The sequence below is a fragment of the Acinonyx jubatus genome, chromosome X (genome assembly GCF_027475565.1).
Source record: "Acinonyx jubatus isolate Ajub_Pintada_27869175 chromosome X, VMU_Ajub_asm_v1.0, whole genome shotgun sequence".
NCBI lineage: Eukaryota > Metazoa > Chordata > Mammalia > Carnivora > Felidae > Acinonyx > Acinonyx jubatus.
In genome coordinates, this window is record NC_069389.1 from 105,908,695 (window position 1) to 105,929,972 (window position 21,278).

The following is a 21,278-nucleotide window of genomic DNA, read 5'->3' on the forward strand; positions in this document are numbered from 1 at the left end:
AGTGAATTTTATAGAGGAACACAATGGAGGGCACTGATTGCTTTTATCAATCTTTTAAAGACTGATATCTATTAGAGAAGGAAAGTGAATAGAGTGTTAAGTGTCAGACATAATCACGTTTGTTTCCTCCTTGTACTGAATGAGTGTCTTCACCCTACAATTAACATCTCAGGTACCTTGTCAGCAGCTCGGAGAATAGTACTTAATCAAAATGCATTAAAATTATTAGATCACAGCATATGAAATAATCAGGCTCTATCAAATGCCGCCTAACTACTGGATTTAGTGGGGGGAGGTGCTATCAGCCATAAAACATTATATTGGTAGATCACAAAATTATCGAGAGAGAAAAAAAGACTAGCAGGCATTATTTGTAATTTGCTGCTGATTTCTTTTATCTCCATATTCAGTTAACCATGAAGATCTGTGAGGGTTTTTTTTTTTTGTTTCCAGAAAGTGTGAGACCTCATCTCTTCTTTTATCATGGCATTCTGGCCTTTGTCACTAAGTAGACTCGGGGCTAGGTGCAGACATGATGGAACTACCTGAGACAGATGATTTTTCCACTCATCTGCTGAAAACTTGCAGTGGCTCCTTCCTAGCCTGTCCAGAAATTCCTAGGAAAGATGAGTCAAACCAGGCTGCTGAGATGGTCGGGAAAGGCATCACTGGGTAGCTGAACAGGCCTGGCTTTAAGACTGGGTGGGAAGAAGGGAAAGGAAGGAACGGAATGAAATTCGCCAAGGCAAGAAAGGACAAAGGGAGTTCTAAGGTTGTGTTTTTCAGAAATGTTTTATGGGTCCTTTCGGGGTGGGCAGTGAGGATTTGTTTGGTGAGTGGTACTTTCTCTCTGGTTAGGGCTGTAAAATGATAGGGTACAAGTCAGCTCAAGTTGTAGATCACAGATCTTTTTGGGTAGCACACTGTTCAAAGCATTTTAATTACTTTGAATTGCTCATCAAGCTTATTTTGGCTCTGGCAGTTCAAGAACTAATTAGGGAACTTTGTCATTTTGTCTCCATCCTGAGGTTATGTGTTTGTCATTGCCCCTCCCTACCCCACCCCCAGCTAGATATCACTTGTTATAAAATCAAAAAAGCCCAAGTATTTTATAAGGGTTACTTCCAGTTATAAAGTAAAATGACCCTTTAAAGTTCCCAAAGAAACTATATAGCATATTTTTTTGGAGGAAAAAAATCAGATTTTGTACATGTACTAAAATTTGTTACCAGATATTGATTATACTTATCGGAGAATTGCAGTTTTGTTGATTGCTAGATGAACAAAGACTATAAGTTTTGACTAATAAGATATCCTAGCCACAGTTGTGCAGAGAACATATAAACAGCCTTTTGTTTATTTTGGTATTTGTTAAAAATTAAAAGATTCAGGGGCACTTTCGTGGCTCAGTCAGTTGAGCATCCGACTCTTGATTTCGGCTCAGCTCATGATCTAATGGTTCGTGAGTTCAAACCCTGCATCAGGCTCTGCGCTGACAGTGTGGACCCTGCTTGGGATTCTCTCTCTCCCTCTCTCTCTCTGTCCCTCCCCTGCTCTCATGTGTGCATGCGCATGTGCACACACACTCTTTCTCAAAAAACAAATAAACTTAAGTAAAAAAAGATTCAACCCCTATTAGTAGATATTTCACAATTTCAGTAGCATTTCCCCACCATTATTTGAATATTTAATTTGTCAAGTGTTGTGCTTTGATAACATGAACAGATTTCAGCAATGTCAGCACAAATCAATGGTGGTTAAAACTGCTGAATATGGAGCGCCTGGATGGCTCAGTTGGATAGGCGACCGACTTCGGCTCAGGTCATGATCTTGCAGTTTGTGAGTTTGAGCCCCGCATCGGGCTCTGTGCCGACAGCTCAGAGCCTGGAGCCTGCTTCAGATTCTGGGTCTCCCTCTTTCTGCCCCTCCCCTGCTCACACTGTGTCTCTCTGTCTCTCAATAATAAATAAATGTTAAAAAAAAAAAAAAAACTGCCGAATCTGCACCTTTAGAGATAGGGGCTAGGATATTCACACGTGCTGTTGACAGTGGAGTGTAGGGTAGGATGCAGATGGGTGTGAGAAAGTTCAGGGAGGATGTTGAAATGCACCCCTGTTTTGTTAGTGTAACAGATTTGTTCATGTCCGCTAATTTCTCCTATATGTTGGGTGCATCATGGTGCTGATTACAGAGCTAACTTTTATGTTCCTTGTAGTAGTTCTTACTTTAGGTTTTCAGGTACAACTGTTACCAACACAGACATCCCTTTTTTTTTTTTTTTTTTTTTTACTTGATTTCTGGGTGTATTCTTGTTTATGAATGCACTGCTTCAAATGATTTAAAGAAGTAGATAGGGCATAAAAATTAACAATAAGCATTATTCTTTTAGCCCTGTACACATACACACACATAAACAGACACTCTGGTGGTATTTTTCACTCTGGGGAAACCCAGAGTGGATTGTTGAAAATATTAGTGGCCATTCTTTTAGAGTATTCTAGAATCTCCTCCCTATTCTTTGTATTTGCCAAGATTAAAATTCTTTGCTGTTGACACCATTGTGCCATCAGTATCGTTTTCTTGGGATCATAGAATGTTAAAGCCAGCAGGACCTAAGAGGTAATTTTCCTCAGTCCTAAGATTCTATTGGGTAACTCCTTACAAATACAATTTGATTAAATCCGTTCAAAGTATAGATTTGATTAAAGAGAAAAATGTTGGAGGGAAATTATACCGCAGCCACTTTCTCATTAAGAATAAAAAGGTAAGTCTATGTAAAATTCCACTTTTTCAATCAGTGTTAATTTTCTGAAAGAACTCATGGTGTTAATAATTTAGTGCTGTGCTTACAAGCTTCAAACCTATTGATTTTAATTGGAGTTCCCCATCTAGAAGGAAGATAGGCAGCAAGCAAATCAATTTTGTGTTAATCCCGTGCATTTTAATAAGTGTGCTAAAGATTCACCGTAACATTATCTGTGATAGTTCGATATCCGATATGAGGTGTCTCTGCCTTAGATTCTATCCAAAGGTGTTTATTTCTGAAAGTACTAGAATGGCATCCTTTTATTTTACCTCCTGTATGGATAGCATAAAATAAGGCTCTCAGGATCCATCACATTAAAATGTCCTGTATGTGGGTTTGATTAAATAATGGCCTGAATAAATTAGGATACCTGTTCTGTCATTTCTGTATTAGCGGAGTCGTTGTCTTCCTTTCATTGTATGGCCTCATCACCCTATCCAAATGAATATTTTATAGTTAGAGCTTGTTATCAATCCCAGGCCATATTTATATAACATCCTGTCTAGTCAGTAATAATCCCTTTATTTTACCATTAATGCTTATGGTTAAACCTGATCCCTGATTGAATTGTGTATTTCTATATGTGTTTAGCCCAAGTAAATTAAAAGAAATGTACGGCAGACTGATACACAGACTGTTGCCCTTCGAGACCTTTGCCCTTCGAGACCTTTAATCTTTGCATTAGAGTATGAATTGCCCTGGACTCTCCAGGACACAAAGTAGTCATGTGGCTCTGGTTAATAGTGATTGCAGATATGCTTCCAGAATCATAACTGCATGTATTACTGATATGCATCCTTGTATATATGGCTACTACCAACTCGCTTTTGGGTATAGCTCCATATTACTTTAAGAACTGCTGTTTTACAACCTAAAAAACTCTCCAGTGGAAACAAAAAAAATCTCAAAGGTGTCACTTTGGAAAGTTGTTATTATGTTAATCACATGTGAGAATAGGGATTGACTTAGAATTTCATACCTATTTTAATATCCTTCAGTTTATTGAATGTCATCTCTTTTGCACCAAAAGTCAGAAATCAAACTACAAATGAAAGGATAACCTCAAGGGGCACCTGGATGGCTCATTCAGTTGGGCTCCGACTCTTGATTTTGGCTCAGGTCATCCCGAGGTTGTGGGATTGAGCCCCACATTGGGCTCCTGCTTAGGAATCTCTCTCTCTCCCTCCCTCCCCCTCCCTCCCTCTCAAATAAAATAAATTAAAAAAGGAAAGGATAACCTCATGCCAAAGATTGCATCCAAAGATGGGCCTCAGGTAAACACCCTGCAAACATCCAAGGGCTGCAAACGGAGCCCCATCCTTAATGAGCTTATTCATTAGAAAATGGAAAGATCATGGCAATGAAAGAGAATACAAAGATAATAAAATGTGTGCTGTAATGGAGGTTCGAGCAAAAAGCTGTGGGAGGGCAGGGGGTGAAGCAATTGATTCTGTCAGGTGATCAGGTTACCCTGGGGAGTTGGAAAGGTGTGTTTTTTGTTTGTTTGTTTGTTTGTTTTTTAAGAGATGTAGTATTTCCAGAGATGGGGAAGACTTCGGGTGTTGACAGAGAAAATGGCATGACTCAAAGGCTCAAAAATAAGAAAGTAAAACTGTTCCCCGATGGAGCATTGCATTTAAGTTTGTATGTCTAAGGTACTATTATTCACTGAAGCAATTGTGTTTGGTACATGATAAGATACCCGTGAAATTTTCCCTCTGGGCACTTAGTTTTGGTGGTTGTGCTAGTTCTGTATATGGGCAAGTATCATTATGTTACTTTCTGAATTTACAATTAGAGGAAGACTAGCAGAACCTTAGGTCCTCTGCAAGCTGAACTTCTGGTCCCCCTTCACTTCCTGGAGCAGTCACTCATATGTCCTGGGACATGGTCCCCTGTGAGGGGTGAGAGGTCAGTCTGGACAGTAACTCACTCTGTCGCTCTTTACCCATCCTTAGTTCTTAAGCCCACTTCATTATAGTATCAGAGTTGGGACTTGAATGCAGTTTGCCAGTGATTCTGAATTCCTTACGGCAACAGTAGCGTAGTAGGAACTTTTCATTTGAGCCACTGTACCATTACCACTATAAAATCAGCCACGTGGCTGGTGCCAATTCATCCCCTGACTTAATGACTCCTTCAAAACTAGAGTTTGGCAACTGCTATTGATACAAGGAGGAGGAGAACAAAGTGACTTGGCTTCTAAAACCTCACACATTCACGGTGTCAAAACAGTAAGGGATTGAGAGATCATTGAGCCCACCTCTTTCCCTCATTTTGCAGATGGTGAAGCCGACATTTGATCGCTGAGTTCTTGTCATTTCCGGGATAAGCAAAATTAAGGCAATTTTGCCTGACCTCTCTGCTTTCTTTACCTCTGTACTACTTCTAAGAAACCAGACCTCCTTCTTCCTTTGGAGTGGCTGGAAGGTCAGAAAGAAGTGAGCTAAATGATGCAATGGAATTTGCATCCAGCATTTATTGTGATGATAGCCTTGACTTTTGGTTTATTGAGAGAAGAATGTGATTGTTTGCAGGATGTTTCCTTCCCCTGCCCCATGGCTATAATTAAAGGTTTCAGGGAACTTCAAATCCCAGAAAGTTAGTCAAAACGACACAATTAGTTATTTCCTTTAATTTAAGAGGTCTGCAATCCAAAGATGATTTACCTGGCTGAACAAAATAGTGTGACGTTTCTAATTTCAATTAAAATAACAGGAATTTAAAGATCTCTATAGGAAATAGAGCTAATAAAAGCGCTGCCTGTTAGGAGTCTGTTTCTGAAGGATTTCTAAGAGTGGGGGGAGGTTATGGTTGAATTTCATCTCGTTCTTTCTGCATTTCATTTTTCTTTAGAAAAAAATGTGATATGTGGTAAAGTGACAATAGAATCAAAGAGATGTCTCTTTCTTCTTTACTCAATTGTAAATTGAACTGTCTTACCAACATGTGTAAAGAACCACATTCTTCATGTCCCAGAATGTGTCCTGCTTACGTCATTGTTCTTTCCCTCAGCCCTGAGCTTGGGTACAGAGGAGAAAGCACATTAGGGGGGCAGAGGAAGCTCTTTTATCTTCTCTTGAGTAGGAGGAATTCAGATGAAGGAGTATTTTCAATTATTCTTTTGTTCTTAAAGGTGAAGTAGACTCAAAATTGTTCAGCAGGAGAAACTCCTCAAACTGCTATGTTATTCACGCTGCGACGTCAAAACCTTTCGTACTGGGTGCCCAGGTGGCTCAGTCAGTTAAGCGTCCAACTTCAGCTTAGGTCATGATCTCATGGTTCATGGGTTCAAGCCCTGTATCAGGCTTTGCACTGTCGGTGTGGAGCCTGCTTGGGATTCTCTTTTTCCCCCTCTCTCTCCCCCTCCCCTGCTCTCTCTCTATCTCAAATAAATAAATAAACTTAAAAAGAAAAACCTTTCATAATAATTCTAATGAAGTTATCCTTTGCTAGAATATTTTCTAAGTATTTTTGCTAATGAGGTACATTTAAAAATAGGAATAATAAACTAAAGGAAAAATGAAAAAGTGCTTATAGATATAATTTTATTTCTGCCTTATGAACACATTTTTCTTGTTGCTATGCACAGAATTGCTAGAAGTTTAAATTGTTGCTTAAGAGCACAAAATAGTACTGTATGAGACCTTTGACTTTATCCTTTGCCAGTAAGATCAGGGCTGCCTCATCCATCTCAAAAATGCCTTTTAAGTGGTGAGCAAAGACAGGGACTCCACTGTGAGTTGATAGAATGCTGTCTGATGACCACGAGGAAGACCAGGGTTGTTGTAACTATACTTTTGACTACAGTTCATTTATTTCATTGCATGTACATAAAACCTGGCAATTTGACACCTGCTGTATGTTGCAAAAGCAAATTCTAATAACTTCTGAGAGAGATACAAAAATGTGAGTGTGCCATAAAAGTAGGCAAACTAGGAACATTTTCTTTATGCACCTAGATAAATATTTTGAGCTCTCAAGCATGGAAATACAAACTCAGATGACTGACCACCTAAAGAAGATTGACCTCCAGCCCAACTCTCCATGTTTAATTTGAAACATGTACAGACATACCAGTTTTTACCTTAGTTCTTATTCTGTCACAGACAAAATATAGTGCAGCTCAATATTTTACTTCAGAAATAGAAATCTCAGAGGTCTCTTAAGAACTCCATAAATTTTTATCAGATACTCGTAATATGAACCTGAGGTTGTACAAAGTGGAAGAATACTCTGCCAACATCATGTTCTCCAAAAGTTTAGAAAAAAATATGAGTTTGTTTTATTCTTATTATTAAAATAATCTGAGTTTTCACATGGTCATGTGAACAATTCTATGCCCATATAAAATCTAGAACAAAAGTATTATTTTTATTCTTGGACAATTTCATCAATTTGAGGATCTTTTCAAATGAACAGAATGGAAAACATTAGTATTAAGGGTTACGGAAGAGCTGGAATTGGGATCTGATGGGTATCATGGTTTGGAATACCATCGCTACCTTGCCTCCCACACTCCAGAGGGTAGTGCATTCCAGTTTAGTTATTGGCATGAAAAAACAATGGGCCAAATATAGTAACCTTGCCAGAAAGTCAAAATTACATACAGGTCACTCCTCTGTAGAATTGTAGTATAAAACATTTGGTAATCATGCATATCTACAGGGATCAATCAATAGCATAGTGATTCCAAAATTGTAAGAAATCCTATCATTTGGAGAAGAGGAACATTCTGTTTTAAGTTTTTCAAATTCTTTTAAGTTTAAAATTTTTCAGATTCTTTAAGTGTAAGGATATTACTAAATACACATTGGACAGTTCCGTGATCTGTTCATGATGGAAAATAATTTTGGTTTTATAGCCAAAGGATAAAATTTAAGTTACAAATTAATCCAAGCTGTAGTGAAAGCATCTTAGACTTAAGAGTCAGAAGACCTGGGTTCAAGTTTGAGCTTTGCCACCAGTTAACTACCTTATATCCTTGAACAATTTATAATCTCTGTAGGCTACAGGATTTTTTCCTCTATAAAAATTGATTTTGGATCAGATATTTGCTAAGTTCCCATCCATCTCAAAGATCCTATCATTCTTTTAATTTCAGGATTTGTTTCCCTTCTTAACCTCTCCCTACCTCTGCCATCATTTTGACATAAATGGCCTTAAATTTCATAGCTTCCATATGATGGTATTAGCCTGGGACCCGGTGGGCATACAATAAATGCTTGTTACTGATGGTGGTGATAAGGAGTTGGTCTAAATGACCTATACATTTCCTTCCAGCTGTAAAAGCCTGTGACTGTTACAGTTCTATCAAGGGAGAAGTCAGCTGTGCTTGGATCATATATAGCACTTTAAAAAGGTGGATAGTGTCTGGGTGCCTGGGTGGCTCAGTTGGTTAAGCATCCAACTCTTGTTTTTGGCTCAGGTCATGATCTCGCATTTTAGTGGTTTGGAGCCCCTTATCCAGCTCTGCGCTGACAGTACAGAACCTGTTTGGGATTCTCTTTCTCTCCCTCTCTCTGCCCCTCCCCCACTCGCGCTACCTCTGTCTCTCTCAAAATAAATAAATAAACTTAAAAATAAAAAGATAGTGTCCGGTGGTCTTGAACACAACCAGTGCTGAGAGATAGATGGCTGTTGACTTTAAATCTTTATTTTTTTTCTGGCAGTATGTCGATTAGGACACACTCAACAAACTTTTGAAGAAGTGGTTATAGGGCAATTGAAACAATCTTAACATAGGCAGTCATAATAGAACTAATTGCAGGTGAGGCTGGTGGAGCCCCTAGGAAATGACTTCTATGCATTCTATTTGTTAGATGGCAGGTAATAATATAGACATGGACGTGATCCAGAAAAGCATTCCTCTCTAGCTTGGGAGAAGTGGGTGCATCTCTAGTCCTAAGTATATTGTTGGGTTACAGTTTTTACTTATTCTCTGTAACTGTCTGGGCATCCTCAGTTCACAGCAGGTCACTCCTGGCGTTACCACTTGAGACTATGAAAAGAGTAAGAGGCCTTCCTTTCTAAGCCTGATATCATTAGCACATTCTTCGCTCATCATTTCCTGTTTACCCCTCTTCATCAGTGAGTCACTGGTAGGCTTTGTAAAGTGCAAAAAGTATGTAGCCAAGAGCATTCATAGTATGGATTTTATTAAGGTAGGGAGGCAAGTGCAAAACCTAGCTTGAGGTCAGCTTTGCTCAGCTGGGTTCTTGCTTCTTGAGGGTTCTTTCACTTGCACTCGACCCTTCCTGGTCAAATTCTCTGAGAAATCTACCTCCTCTTCTTCCCTAAATCTATTGTTTTTACTCTCAGCTCCAGACTGGAAGTTTTACTTTACCTCAGATTCAAAGAAACTAGATTTTGTACCTTTGGTTCTTTACTACTTTTGGCTTTCCAGGTCCCCACCTCAAAGCCAATTCTAATTCTGTCTACAATTTTCTCGTTCCTCCTGATTTTGCCTAGTCCCAATGCCCCTGATGGGGTTCAGGATATGCTATCCCAAAATATAGCACCTTGGCATGTTGAATATGTTAAGGTAAAGGAGTTTGAGAAAGTAGCAGAAGCAAGAAGGTCACTCTGACTGATTCTGCCCCTTCCCGTCCTCCTTGCCCTCCTTCCCTGAAGCAGGTCATAAGATCCTCATGTGAGAGGTGTTCTCATGGTACCAGAAAGAAAGGAGCATCTTTATCTTTAAAGACAACAGGATGCCAAGAAGAATCTGAACAAACTGGCCTTGCTAAGTCTCCCCCGTTCACCACATTTCTTTGTCCTGTCACATCTTTCCACAATTTCTCACTCTTTGTCAAACCTAGCATCAAAATACATTAGTTTAACCATTTCTTTGAGTCTTCATTTCCTTATGGAGGCTCTGGTGTCATGTAAAACTGACATTAAGTAAATGTATATGCTTTTCTTCTGTTAGTCTTTGTGAGTTTAATTTTCAGACCCAGCCAGGGACCCTAAGAGGTTCGAGGGAAACCTTTTTCCCTCTCCACCACCACCTTCCCACAATTTGTACCCATTTTCTAGTAGCTAAACTTTAACTCTTTGCCAGTGTTGACTGGTAACTCAAAACCATCATCAATTAGATCTGAACCTATTATGTACCCTATTAACACATAGGCTATTGTGTTAAAAAACGTTCAAGGATATTTATACAAAGAGTATGAGCCATTGCACTCTGGGCTATCCTACCTCTGTTTTGTGGCGCCTCCTGGAGTCCTGGCCTCTTGAATAGTGAAGGAATAAACTGAAGTAATTACAAAAAAAAGGGGGGGGGTATGGGTTACATTGTGTGTGTTTTTGTAAATATTACTTTTCTGGTCTTATTTGAGGGTAGGTACTAATTTTAGAGATGTGTCCTTAGAAGTATTGCAGACTTAATTTTTTAAATATAGCTATGTATATACAAATACCAAAGTCCCTTTGGTTTTGTTTTAATCTCCTAAGTTGTCCACTTTCAGTGTGCACAGTTAGAAGAGAGCCACAGTCTTACCGAGGAAAAATAGGGGTGACAAGTTCCCTATAATCAAGGATACAAATTTCAGATGTCTGCTCAGTGGTTCCCAATGCTGATGTCAAGTCTGGTGCCAAAATGACTACATAGGAAGTAGTTTGGAGTACTTTAAAACAAGAACTTATTGCTGGGCCCTAATTTCAGAGATCCTGAATCAGTAGTTTGGGGATGAGGCCTAGGTATCTGCATTTTAAAAGTTGTACTGGTGTAACTGGGTGGCTTAGTCACTTAGGCGTCTGACTCTTGGTTCCGGCTCAGGTCATGATCTCACGGTTTGTGAGTTTGAGCCCCATGTCAGGCTCCCAGCTGACAGTGTGGAGGCTGCTTGGGATTCTTGTCTCACTCTCTCTCTGCCCCTCCCCTCCTTGCACTCCTTCTTTCTCTCTCTCTCAAAATAAATAAACAAAATAATAATGTTTAGCCAGGAGTGAAGACTCCTTAGAGAACCCTTATGAGTCCTTCCAGCCCCCTGATTCTGTGAGTTAAGTATGCAGGAAGCCTTCTTCCCTCTGCCCCTGACTTGCCACAGTAAGATATCCCTTTTAGACATCCTAAGAGTATTCCCATAGTGAAAGGTTGTTGCCGGTTATTGTTTTATTAGTAATGATAACTTCTGTCTAAGACTTAAGTTTGTAATAGTGTAACTACAGCTGAAGAGTTCATATCCAAGCAAAGGACAAGTACAGAACGTCAAGGAATAATGTAAATGTCCTGAGGTGCACCTGTGAAATTCCCATTTGCATGGACCTGTTTTTGTGGGGCATGTAGAAATCAACTACCATTAGTTTTAAATCAATGTGAAGTTAATGTAGCCATTCCTCCCATTTGCTGCTACATAACTTAGAACTCCATCCTGCACTACAGCTTTGAGAAGGCAATGCAAATACAGATATAGTAGTAAACTGAGATTTTGCAGTAGAGGTAGGAAGAGTAGGAGATTTTAATATTCTTTGGAAATTCTTAATATAATATTAATTTTCTTTTTCTTTAATATTTTAATATTCTTAAGATTTGATTTGGATGCAGAGGGAGTTGACTTGACTTGACTTTCTTAGAGACTCTGAAGAAGAGTGGTGTGAATGAGCAGGCCAATCAGCTTGTTCATATAGATCTTTTTTTTTTTTTAAATATACGAAATTTATTGTCAAGTTGGTTTCCATACAACACCCAGTGCTCATCCCAACAGGTGCCCTCCTCAATACCCATCACCTACCCTCCCCTACCTCCCACCCCCCATCAGCCCTCAGTTTGTTCTCAGTTTTTAAGAGTCTCTTATGCTTTGGTTCTCTCCCACTCTAACCTCTTTTTTTTTTTTTCTTCCCCTCCCCCATGGGTTTCTGTTAAGTTTCTCAGGATCCACATAAGAGTGAACACATATTGTATCTGTCTTTCTCTGTATGGCTTATTTCACTTAGCATAACACTCTCCAGTTCCATCCACGTTACTACAAAGGGCCATATTTCATTCTTTGTCATTGCCACGTAGTACTCCATTATGTAAACATACAGATCGTTTTCTATTGCATTACTTGCGATGTTTACCATTTATTTGCTTGACTTTGCCCTTGCACGAAAAACAGAAAGGAAACCTATCTTAATAAAGATTTGGTATACTTTGGTTTAAGAAGCTGGTGAGATGGGGAAGGGAAAGAGAGTACTTGGGTATTATCTATCCAAGATTCAGGAATTGGTAAACAGGGCAGGGATCTTTATCCTTCAGGTAGACAGGGAGGTGAGATTATTATACTCGTGAAGAGTTGTACAAACATTGTAAATGATGGAACTTTCTCTTTTTGTTTCTCCAACATGGTATTCCTGGATTTATGATGGGAAGCTATTCATGAGCTAGGATTCACTTCAGAGCTTTTTTAAAATTCAAAATGTGACTTGATTTTTAAATCTTTGTTTACATACTTTCAGGAACTCATTTTATTATAGGACAGCCATGTTCTCCCTGGAGTTGATTGTTTCAGTCAAATCCTTTTAAAACGTGAATTAAGATTAGGATTTAATCTTTGTTGCTTACAAGAACAAAATCTTGTTATAAAGTTAAAGGAATACACTTGCTAGTCCAGAATGTATTATCAGGGAGTGCACACTATGTATTTTTTTAGTCAGTGGTATACTTACAACTTCAGATTTGTATTGTAGCTATATCAGAAAAATGGAAAGATTTATTACTTTTCTTTTTCCAAATCCACTGAATTTAGGAACTTACTGAGAGGTAAACCTATCACAAAGCTTTGGTGGATATTTCTGCCACAAAGTACTGGAAAGACCAGAACCATCACCACAAGTAGAAAGAGGTAACTTGTGGGTTAGCTGCTAAATAATATTAATCACAACGAAGTACAATGTCTTGCTAAGGGAACACCAGGGAAGTCAATAATGATGGTGATACTCAAGTTTTAGAGAAGGTATATAACAAAATGTAAGCATTAAGACCCATTTGCAGCCTCCTGGAAATCTAAGTTATTTTTACAAGCCCATATGGAAGCTCAAGATATATTTGTTCTATGTGGGTATTAGAGATGGGAGGGGATAACAAGTAGCTTGCAAATATCAAAGAGACTACTACATGGAAAGTGCATCTCTTAGGAATGGAAAAAATCCAATCGAGGAGAATGGGGAAGCTTATAAATTAAGCAGGTCATGTACAAACTGAATTTTGGACAGGTTGAAAAAAGAAAAGTTGGTGACATTCTGTAAAAGTAGGCATAAGCTTTTAGGTTACTCAAAGGCAGGCAGTTTAATGGGATCATAGTGGGTCTGTTTGATGACAGTGCCACAAAGAACTGGATGAGAAACAAAAGTAAACTTTGATGATCTTGTTGTCTAATAAAAGAAGATCTAAGGGATCATGCTAACTCTGAAATTGTCTCCTGAAATTGTTGAATAGGTAAAATTGTAGTAAATGAAGAGATAATCTAGGTCCAATTGACAGATTAAATACATGTAGCTCACCAGAACTAGATAGCATCCTTTTATATTTTGACGCATTTAAGTGTAAATTAATAACCTGCCTATTTGGGGGAGGTTTGGAAATACTGTGTTTCTACTGGATCAGGAGTATATATTCGGCAATGTGAGTTTAAATAATGATATAAATATTGTCTTGTTGGAGGAAAATTTGGATTAAAAATTGTATAAGATGAAGGATATTTGTGAATCAGGAAAGGACAGTGAATTTATGAGCAGAAGTCATACCGAGGCATTTGTAACCTAAAACACCTATGCTTGATTCCAGATTTTATTGTAGCAAAATGTTGATTTCTGGATTCCTACTGTGGGATGAGTTGCAAAAGTTCAACGTATTACCATTTCCAAACGAGCACCAGCATTTATGATCAAGGCAGAGAAGAAGCTTATTTCAACCATCAATGAAAACATTACATACAGATAGGATCCCAAGCAAAGAAAAAAAAAAAAAAAACTTGTAGATTCTTGAGCCTTTTGCATTCTGTGTTGTTTACATGGTGGTTTAGGAGTACAGGTGGAATAATTGGAATATCAGAGAGAGGAAGAGTTAAGAGGTAATATTTTGCTGCCAGAATGTTAGAATTTTAAACAATTTACCTACTTTATAGCTCAGGTTAAGTGTTCTGTCACCATCGCTACCCTTGCATTAATGTGCAGACCCTGCCTAGTCCACTGCTTCATCCTAAAAAGTGCCTGGCCCCATATTTCTGAAGTATAATTAACATACAGTGTCATGTTAGTTTCAAGCATACAAGGTAATGACTCATACATTAGTGCTCGCCACAATAAATGTAAACATCTGTCACCAAACAATGTTATTGTAATATTGTTGCCTGTATTCCCTATGCTATACTTTTTATCTCTGTGACTTATTTATTTTATAATTGGAAGTTTGTACCTTTTAATCCCCTTTATCTATTTCAATCTGCCCCCCACCCTTTCTTTGGCAACCATCAGTTCTCTGTATTTAAGAGTCGTTTTCTTTGTTTGTTTTGGTTTTTTAGATTACACATACAAGTGAAGTCACATGGTATTTGTCTTTCTCTGTCTGGCTTATTCCACTTAGCATAATACCCTCTAGTTTCATCCATGTTGTCACAAATGGCAAGATCTTGGTCTTTTTGATGGCTGAGTAATATTCCATCATATATATGTGTATGTGTGTGTATATATATGTGTTTGTGTGTGTGTGTGTATATGCATATATATGCATATATATATATATATATATATATATATATATATATATATATATACCATATCTTCTTTATCCATTCATCTATCAATGAACATTTGGGTTGCTTCCATATTTTGGCTATTGTAAATAATGCTGCAGTAAACATAGGGGTACATCTATCTTTTTGAATTAATGCTTTCATTTTCTTTGGCTAAATACCTAGTAGTGGTATCACTGGATCATATGGTATTTCTATTTTTAATTTTTTTGAGGAACCTCCATACCGTTTTCCACAGTAGCTGCACTAATGTACATTCCCACCAACAGTGCATGCAGGTTCCTTTTTCTCCACATCCTTGCCAACACTTGTTATTTTTTGTCAGCCATTCTGAGAGGTGTAAGGTGATATCTCATTTTGTTTTTCATTCACATTTCCTTGGTGATTAGTGATGTTGAGCATCTTTTCATGTGTCTGTTGCCCATCTGTATGCCTTTAGAAAAATGTCTGTTCAGGTCTTTTGCCCATTTAAAAATCAGATTATTTGTTTATTTGTTTTTGAGTTGTATAAGTTTTTAAATATATTTTAGATATTAACCTCTTATTGGGTGTATCGTTTGCAAACATCTTCTATTCAGTAGGTTGCCTTTTTGTTTTGTTGATGGTTTCCTTTGCCATGCAAAAGCTTTTTATTTTTGCGTAGTCCCAATAGTTTATTTTTGCTTTTGTTTCCCTTGCCTGAGGAAATCTATCTACAAAAAAAAATGTTGCTAAGGCCAATGTCAAAGTAAAGAGTACCTGGCCCTTTGACAGGCATCAGAGATAACATTTTGCTCCATGGGATTGTTTTGTGGTAACAGGATCAGCTAAGCCCAGTTAGTGTGGGTGATCTGGTAGAATATGGACTATTTGGCTGTTTGGGATTATAATTGCCCTAACAAAGCACATGTGGAGAGTCAAGGGAGTTTATATGCTTTTAAAAATGTGTTATTGTCTTATGTGATTTATTTTCCTTCATTTCAAAAAATTTGATGCAAAACATTTGTGTTTTCTTTCTTTCTCTTTCCTGCCCCCACCCCCTTAGAATAACATAGCTGATCCAGAAGAACTGTTCACAAAGTTAGAACGCATCGGGAAAGGCTCCTTTGGAGAAGTTTTCAAAGGAATTGATAACCGTACCCAGCAAGTGGTTGCTATTAAAATCATAGACCTCGAGGAAGCCGAAGATGAAATTGAAGACATTCAGCAAGAAATAACTGTTTTGAGTCAGTGTGACAGCTCATATGTAACAAAATACTATGGATCATATTTAAAGGTAATGTGTGTGTTGTATTATTTAAGTCATAAGGTATTTTCATTATAAGTTTTTCTTTCTTTTTTTTAATTCTGTTTTTTGAAAGGCAGTGTCTTAAATTAGGATTTGGCAGTCTTTGGGCTCCAGGCAGAATCCAGCTCCATTTATAGTGCCAAATAGACTGTTTTTAGATTTAGCAGCTGTGTCCTGAATGCATCCCAGTGCTCAGCTGCACCGTTATTCCACACCTGAACTTTGGGTCAATGGAGGAGCAGTAATACAGCTGGTCCTTGAGACACATCCTTTGTCAGGAAAGAGCTTTCCCCCTGGGCTTTCACACATTATTCTCAATGGTCCAGTCTGTCTCAACCTCAGAATTGATGGAATATGTAAGTATGTCATTTATTCCATTGAGTTGTGGTTATTTACACATCTTTCTCTCCTTCCAGATTATGAGCTCCTTGATGGCAGGGAGTTTAGTTCAACCAGTCTTGGTTTTCACATTTAGCATAAGACATGGAACATCTCAAGCACATGATAAATACTTGTGGAAGTGGAGTCAAATGGAACACTATCTGCTCCTCCCCCTTTCCCAAAAGTTGGAATTTTAGTTTCCAGGATCATGGAATTAGTAGACACCTTAAGTTACAGCAGATGGAGATGTGACTGCATAACAGAATACTCTTTGGTTAGTAAAACCCAAGAGTTAGGGGCGCCTGGATGGCTCAGTTGGTTAAGCATCCAATTCTTGATTTCGGCTAAGGTCATGATCTCACATTTTGTGAGTTTGAGCCCCACATTGGGCCTTGAGCTGACAGCTTGGAACCTGCTTCAGATTCTCTCTCTCCATCTCTCTCTGCCCCTCTCCTGCTTGTGCTCTCTCACTCTCTCAAATTGAATAAACTTAAACACACACACACACACACACACACACACACACACACAAGAGTTCTTGGGTTCCAGAGTTAGAAGTCGGGATGCGTGTCTATTGAAATTTGAAGAATAAATAGTTAGAAAAATCTAGCTTAAGGGACTCCCGGGTGGCTCAGTCAGTTATAACAGCATCCAACTCTTGATTTCGGCTGAGGTCATGATCTCATGGTTTGTGAGTTCGAGCCCCGCATCCTGCAGAGCGCTGACGGTGCGGAGCCTGCTTGGGACTTTCTCTCTCTCTCTCTGTCTCTCTGTCTCTCTCTCTTTCTCAAATAAATAAATAAACTTAGAAAAATCTAGGTTAGAGTTAAAATTATTTTAAAATAAAAAATTTTTATCATGTTAAAGTTTTTCAAAGGAAGGCAATACTAGTTAGATTTTTGCTTTTCAGGGTTTACAAGGGGAGGAAGAGGTTTTTTGTTTGTTTGGTTCATTGGTTTTTTTGTTCATCTATCTCTGGGCCAAAAGGGGTTTGTTTATAACTCATTAGCTATTGGCCTCCATAAGAATGAATGCTATTTTTTATATTCTAATGACCAAATAAACCCTAGGGTAATCTATCTATCCATATTAGTTACTACCGATTCAGAAATCATGAATTTCACTTTCTTTTTACTAAGCCTGTTTATTCTCATATTACATGAATTAGATGAATGTGGTGTGAATGCACAATAGAGTAAATCATTAAACAGCCAGGCGCTCTGTGTCACACACTGTATTAGGTGCTGGAGATATAAAAATGAGTGACTCCTGCCATTAAGGAGTTCACAATCCCATATTGTACTAAAAGGGTGCAGGTTTTGTGATTAAGTACGTACAAGGTACAGATGGGGCACAGATAAACAAGTAGTCACTTCTGTCACTTTGAAGAGAGGCTAATGGTGTGAAGGAAAGGCTTCCAGGAGGAGATGATAGTGCCAGTAATTCCTATACAATTTACTTTTTTAAATTTTTTTAATGTTTATTTCTTTTGGAGAGGGAGAGGGAGCAAGGGAGGAGCAGAGAGAGGAAGACACAGAATCTGAAGCAGGCTCTAGGCTCTGAGCTGTCAGCATTGAGCCAGATATGGGGCTCGAACTTACAAACTGCAAGATCATGACCTGAGCCGAAGTCAGATGCTCACCTGACTGAGCCACCCAGGCGCCCCCCCCCCCCAATTTACTTCTAAGTGTTAGCCATTAGTCTCACACAATTATTTGATTCTTTGTGGCATATTTTGCTTTTGCAGTCTTTCCTACAAAACTTATTTAGCGGGTCAGATTCTTTTTAGGAATCCTGAGAGGTCGCTCAGTCTCAATATGTTTAGGTCTCCCTCCTGATTCCCATAGCAGGCTTGGTTTAAGACAGCCTCAGGAATTTGCTGTTGTTGTGGTTGTGGTTGTTGTGTGTTTGCTCATTCTGGTTTACACTTTCTGGATTGAATACTGGTAATTCAAGACCTACTCTAGAGCAAATTTAAACCTTTGCTATTCTTAGGCACCTGTAACAGATAAGCTATTTTTGGAACTGACTTAACATATTAAATAAGTCCTATTTCAAATGTAGTTTTCTATATTATATTGAAACTGGGTACCGAAATGCAACTGACTGTTTTATTGGTTGCTTATAGCGTTTTTAATTAATGTTCAGTACTCTTGTGGCAAATGAATTATAGTTCTGTTTGTATAATTTATTTGTATGAGTTCACATTTTTAAAAAATTCCCCTCATAGTGTACATGTACCAGTCATCCAATAAGTACTTAATGTTTAAATAAATAAATCTGATTGTTTTGTCCAAATCTTGATTATAGAATGTTCTTAGACTGGTCAATGATACACAGCCATTATCTATGACGTCTTCATAAAGGATTAAATTGAAATTATTTTTATCTCCTTTACCCATCATTAATTAAAGTCCACAATGTGAAGGACTACTTTGAAGAAAATAGCACTTCTTGATAAAATTGTAGAAATTCACATTTGGCTGATATTAGTTATTTATATCCTGAATCTATTTACATTAAAGTAAGTAAATGTGTGTATTATCTCTGTACGCATGTTCATATATACAGACAAAGGAAAAGAAATAGCTTATGATTTTATAACCTTTTAATATCATTTATTTAAATTGACCAACTTGTTTGTTTTCAGTTTATATTAAAACATGGGACTTTTGTGGGCTTGCTTTTTTTTTTTTAAACTAAAATCACATCAAATATAACAAGGTTCTGTTTAATGCAGTCAATATAACTCAAGGCTACATCATCTAAGTATCATCAGGGAACTGCATTATCAATCGTTGTGGCACATCCTTCCATTTCAGATGACATAGGGGATTTTGTGAGTCAAGTTAATTGAGTAGAGTAGGATATGGGTTTTTCTCAGGTTGTCTTTACTCAGGATATCATACATAGCCGAGACCTCACTGTAGGCTGGAGGAAAAGTTCTTGCATTTGAGAGAAAATTATATGCTCTCTGAAACTGTATTCAGTTGTAGTGATTTCCTTGAAACATACAAAAATGTACAAGGTATTCATTTTGACTGAGCTCACTGTATAACTTCATTTTTAAAAACAAGAGTAAAAACCAGACAAACATCAGTATGACCACAGTATTTTGCTTTAATTTTAGTTCACTGCAGATTTTCTTGAGAGACAAAGTTAGTCTTTATGAAGAGTGCTAACATAAGCAAACCCTTCCCTTCTGATCTCATAATATTGGAAAAATCTTTTATAATCTTTAAATATTTTTCTAGTTCGATGTAAATCTTAAAGTGAAGCTCACTCAGGCATTGAATAGAATTTGAATCATGCCTTTATTTGCTGCTGAAAATCGCCTTTAGATTTCTGTTTATGTTAAGGAAATATGCCCCCCCTCCACATACCACCGCCACTGATATTTATCAAAAAAGAAAAAGGAATTGAGTGATTGAAGTAAAATATTCCAGAATAGAGTCTGCAAAATTTTGTGACCTTCTCACTGTTTTTCCTGAGACTTCTGTGTGTGTTTACTCCCAGTGTATGGTGAATGTTTCTGGAATCTTCTTTAGTTAAAAAAAAATTGGGGGGGAGAATTTTTTTATAAAACTTGAAGGAAATTGCAGAGGAAAAAATTTTCTCCTTCTTACAGTGTTTTTCCCTCAAAATAAATATAGCTTTGCACTTCACAGAACACACCTCTAAGGAGCCCCATATTAGATTCAGTTTAGCAGGCCTTTATTCATTTATTGAGTGCCCTACTATGTGCATTCATTTCAGTCTGCATACTTGCCCTGGTCAGTCTCATTTACTTTATCTTGACAATTTCTGAATTCATGTCTCTGGTTCTAGCCTGTCTCCTTAGCCCCAGATGGATATATCTAACTTGCTTCATATTACCCACTTATCTGTGGGTACATCAAGTACCATAACATGAATGATGGCGAGTAGCATTTGAACGAGAACTTGAACATGGTTTGGATGAGGGTGGAGTATAGACAAGGCATTCTAGTTTGGAAGAAAATGATTCAGGGGTAGTAAAGCATCTGGCAAGATGATCTCTCCTGTCCCTTGCAGTTCTATAAAATTTGACATGCTGTTTCCTTTTTATTGTGGTAAAATATGTATCATAAAATTTACCATTGTAATCATTTTAAGCCCACCATGAGTAGCAGTGAGTATATTCATATTGCTGTGCAACTATCACCACCATCCGTCTTCAGAACTTTCTCATCTTCATTCAAAACTCTACACATTTGGGGTGCCTGGGTGGCTCAGTCGATTAAGCATCTAACTTTGGCTCAGGTCATGATCTCACGGTTTGTGAGTTCAAGACCTACATGGGGCTCTCAGCTGTCAGCACAGAGCCTGCTTTGGATCCTCTGTCCCTCTCTCTGCCCCTCCCCTCCTTGCACACTCGCGCTCTCTCTCTCTGTCTCTCTCTTTCTCTCAAAATGAATAAATAAACTTTGAAGAAAAAAAAGAATCAAACTCTCTACACATTAAACTGTAACTCTCCAGGGGCACCTGGGTGGCTCAGTCGGTTGAGCGTCCGACTTCAGCTCAGGTCATGATCTCACAGTTCGTGGGTTCAAGCCCCGCATCAGGCTCTGTGCTGACCACTTGCTCAGAGCCTGGAGCCTGCTTCAGATTCCGTGTCTCCTTCTCTCTCTGCCCCTCCCCTGCTCAAGCTTTCTCTCACTCTGTTTCTTAACAATAAATGAATGTAAACAAAATTTTTTTAAATAAAAATGAACTATAACTCTTCATTGTCTCCTCACCACAGTCCTTGGTAACCATCAGTCTACTTTCTGTCTCTATGAATTTGATTACTACAGGTTCCTCATATATACAAGCAGAATCAGACAGCATTTGTCTTTTGGTGACTGGCTGACTTTAGTCATACAGGTTGGATTATGTGGTCAGTGCTATGATTGCTATGAGATGCACCAACCAGCCCATTTAATTCAACATATAGCTAATATCCAGTACCATAATCATCTCTCAAATACATACAGTGAATGTTTTAAATGGTTTTTTCCTATGAACAAATGAATTCCAAATTGCACTGTAGCCTTTCTGCCCGCTTTGGCCAAGTGTCTATTTAGCA

General features: G+C 38.1%; 1 protein-coding gene across 1 annotated transcript in view; it reads left to right on the plus strand.

Annotated features, from left to right (window-relative positions):
• Positions 1 to 21,278, plus strand: part of STK26 (serine/threonine kinase 26) — a 54,275-nt gene that overhangs the window by 15,828 nt on the left and 17,169 nt on the right. The window contains exon 3 of the mRNA XM_027054410.2: positions 15,569 to 15,799. Coding sequence (XP_026910211.1) covers positions 15,569 to 15,799 — 231 coding nt within the window. The remainder of the gene's footprint in view (positions 1 to 15,568; positions 15,800 to 21,278) is intronic.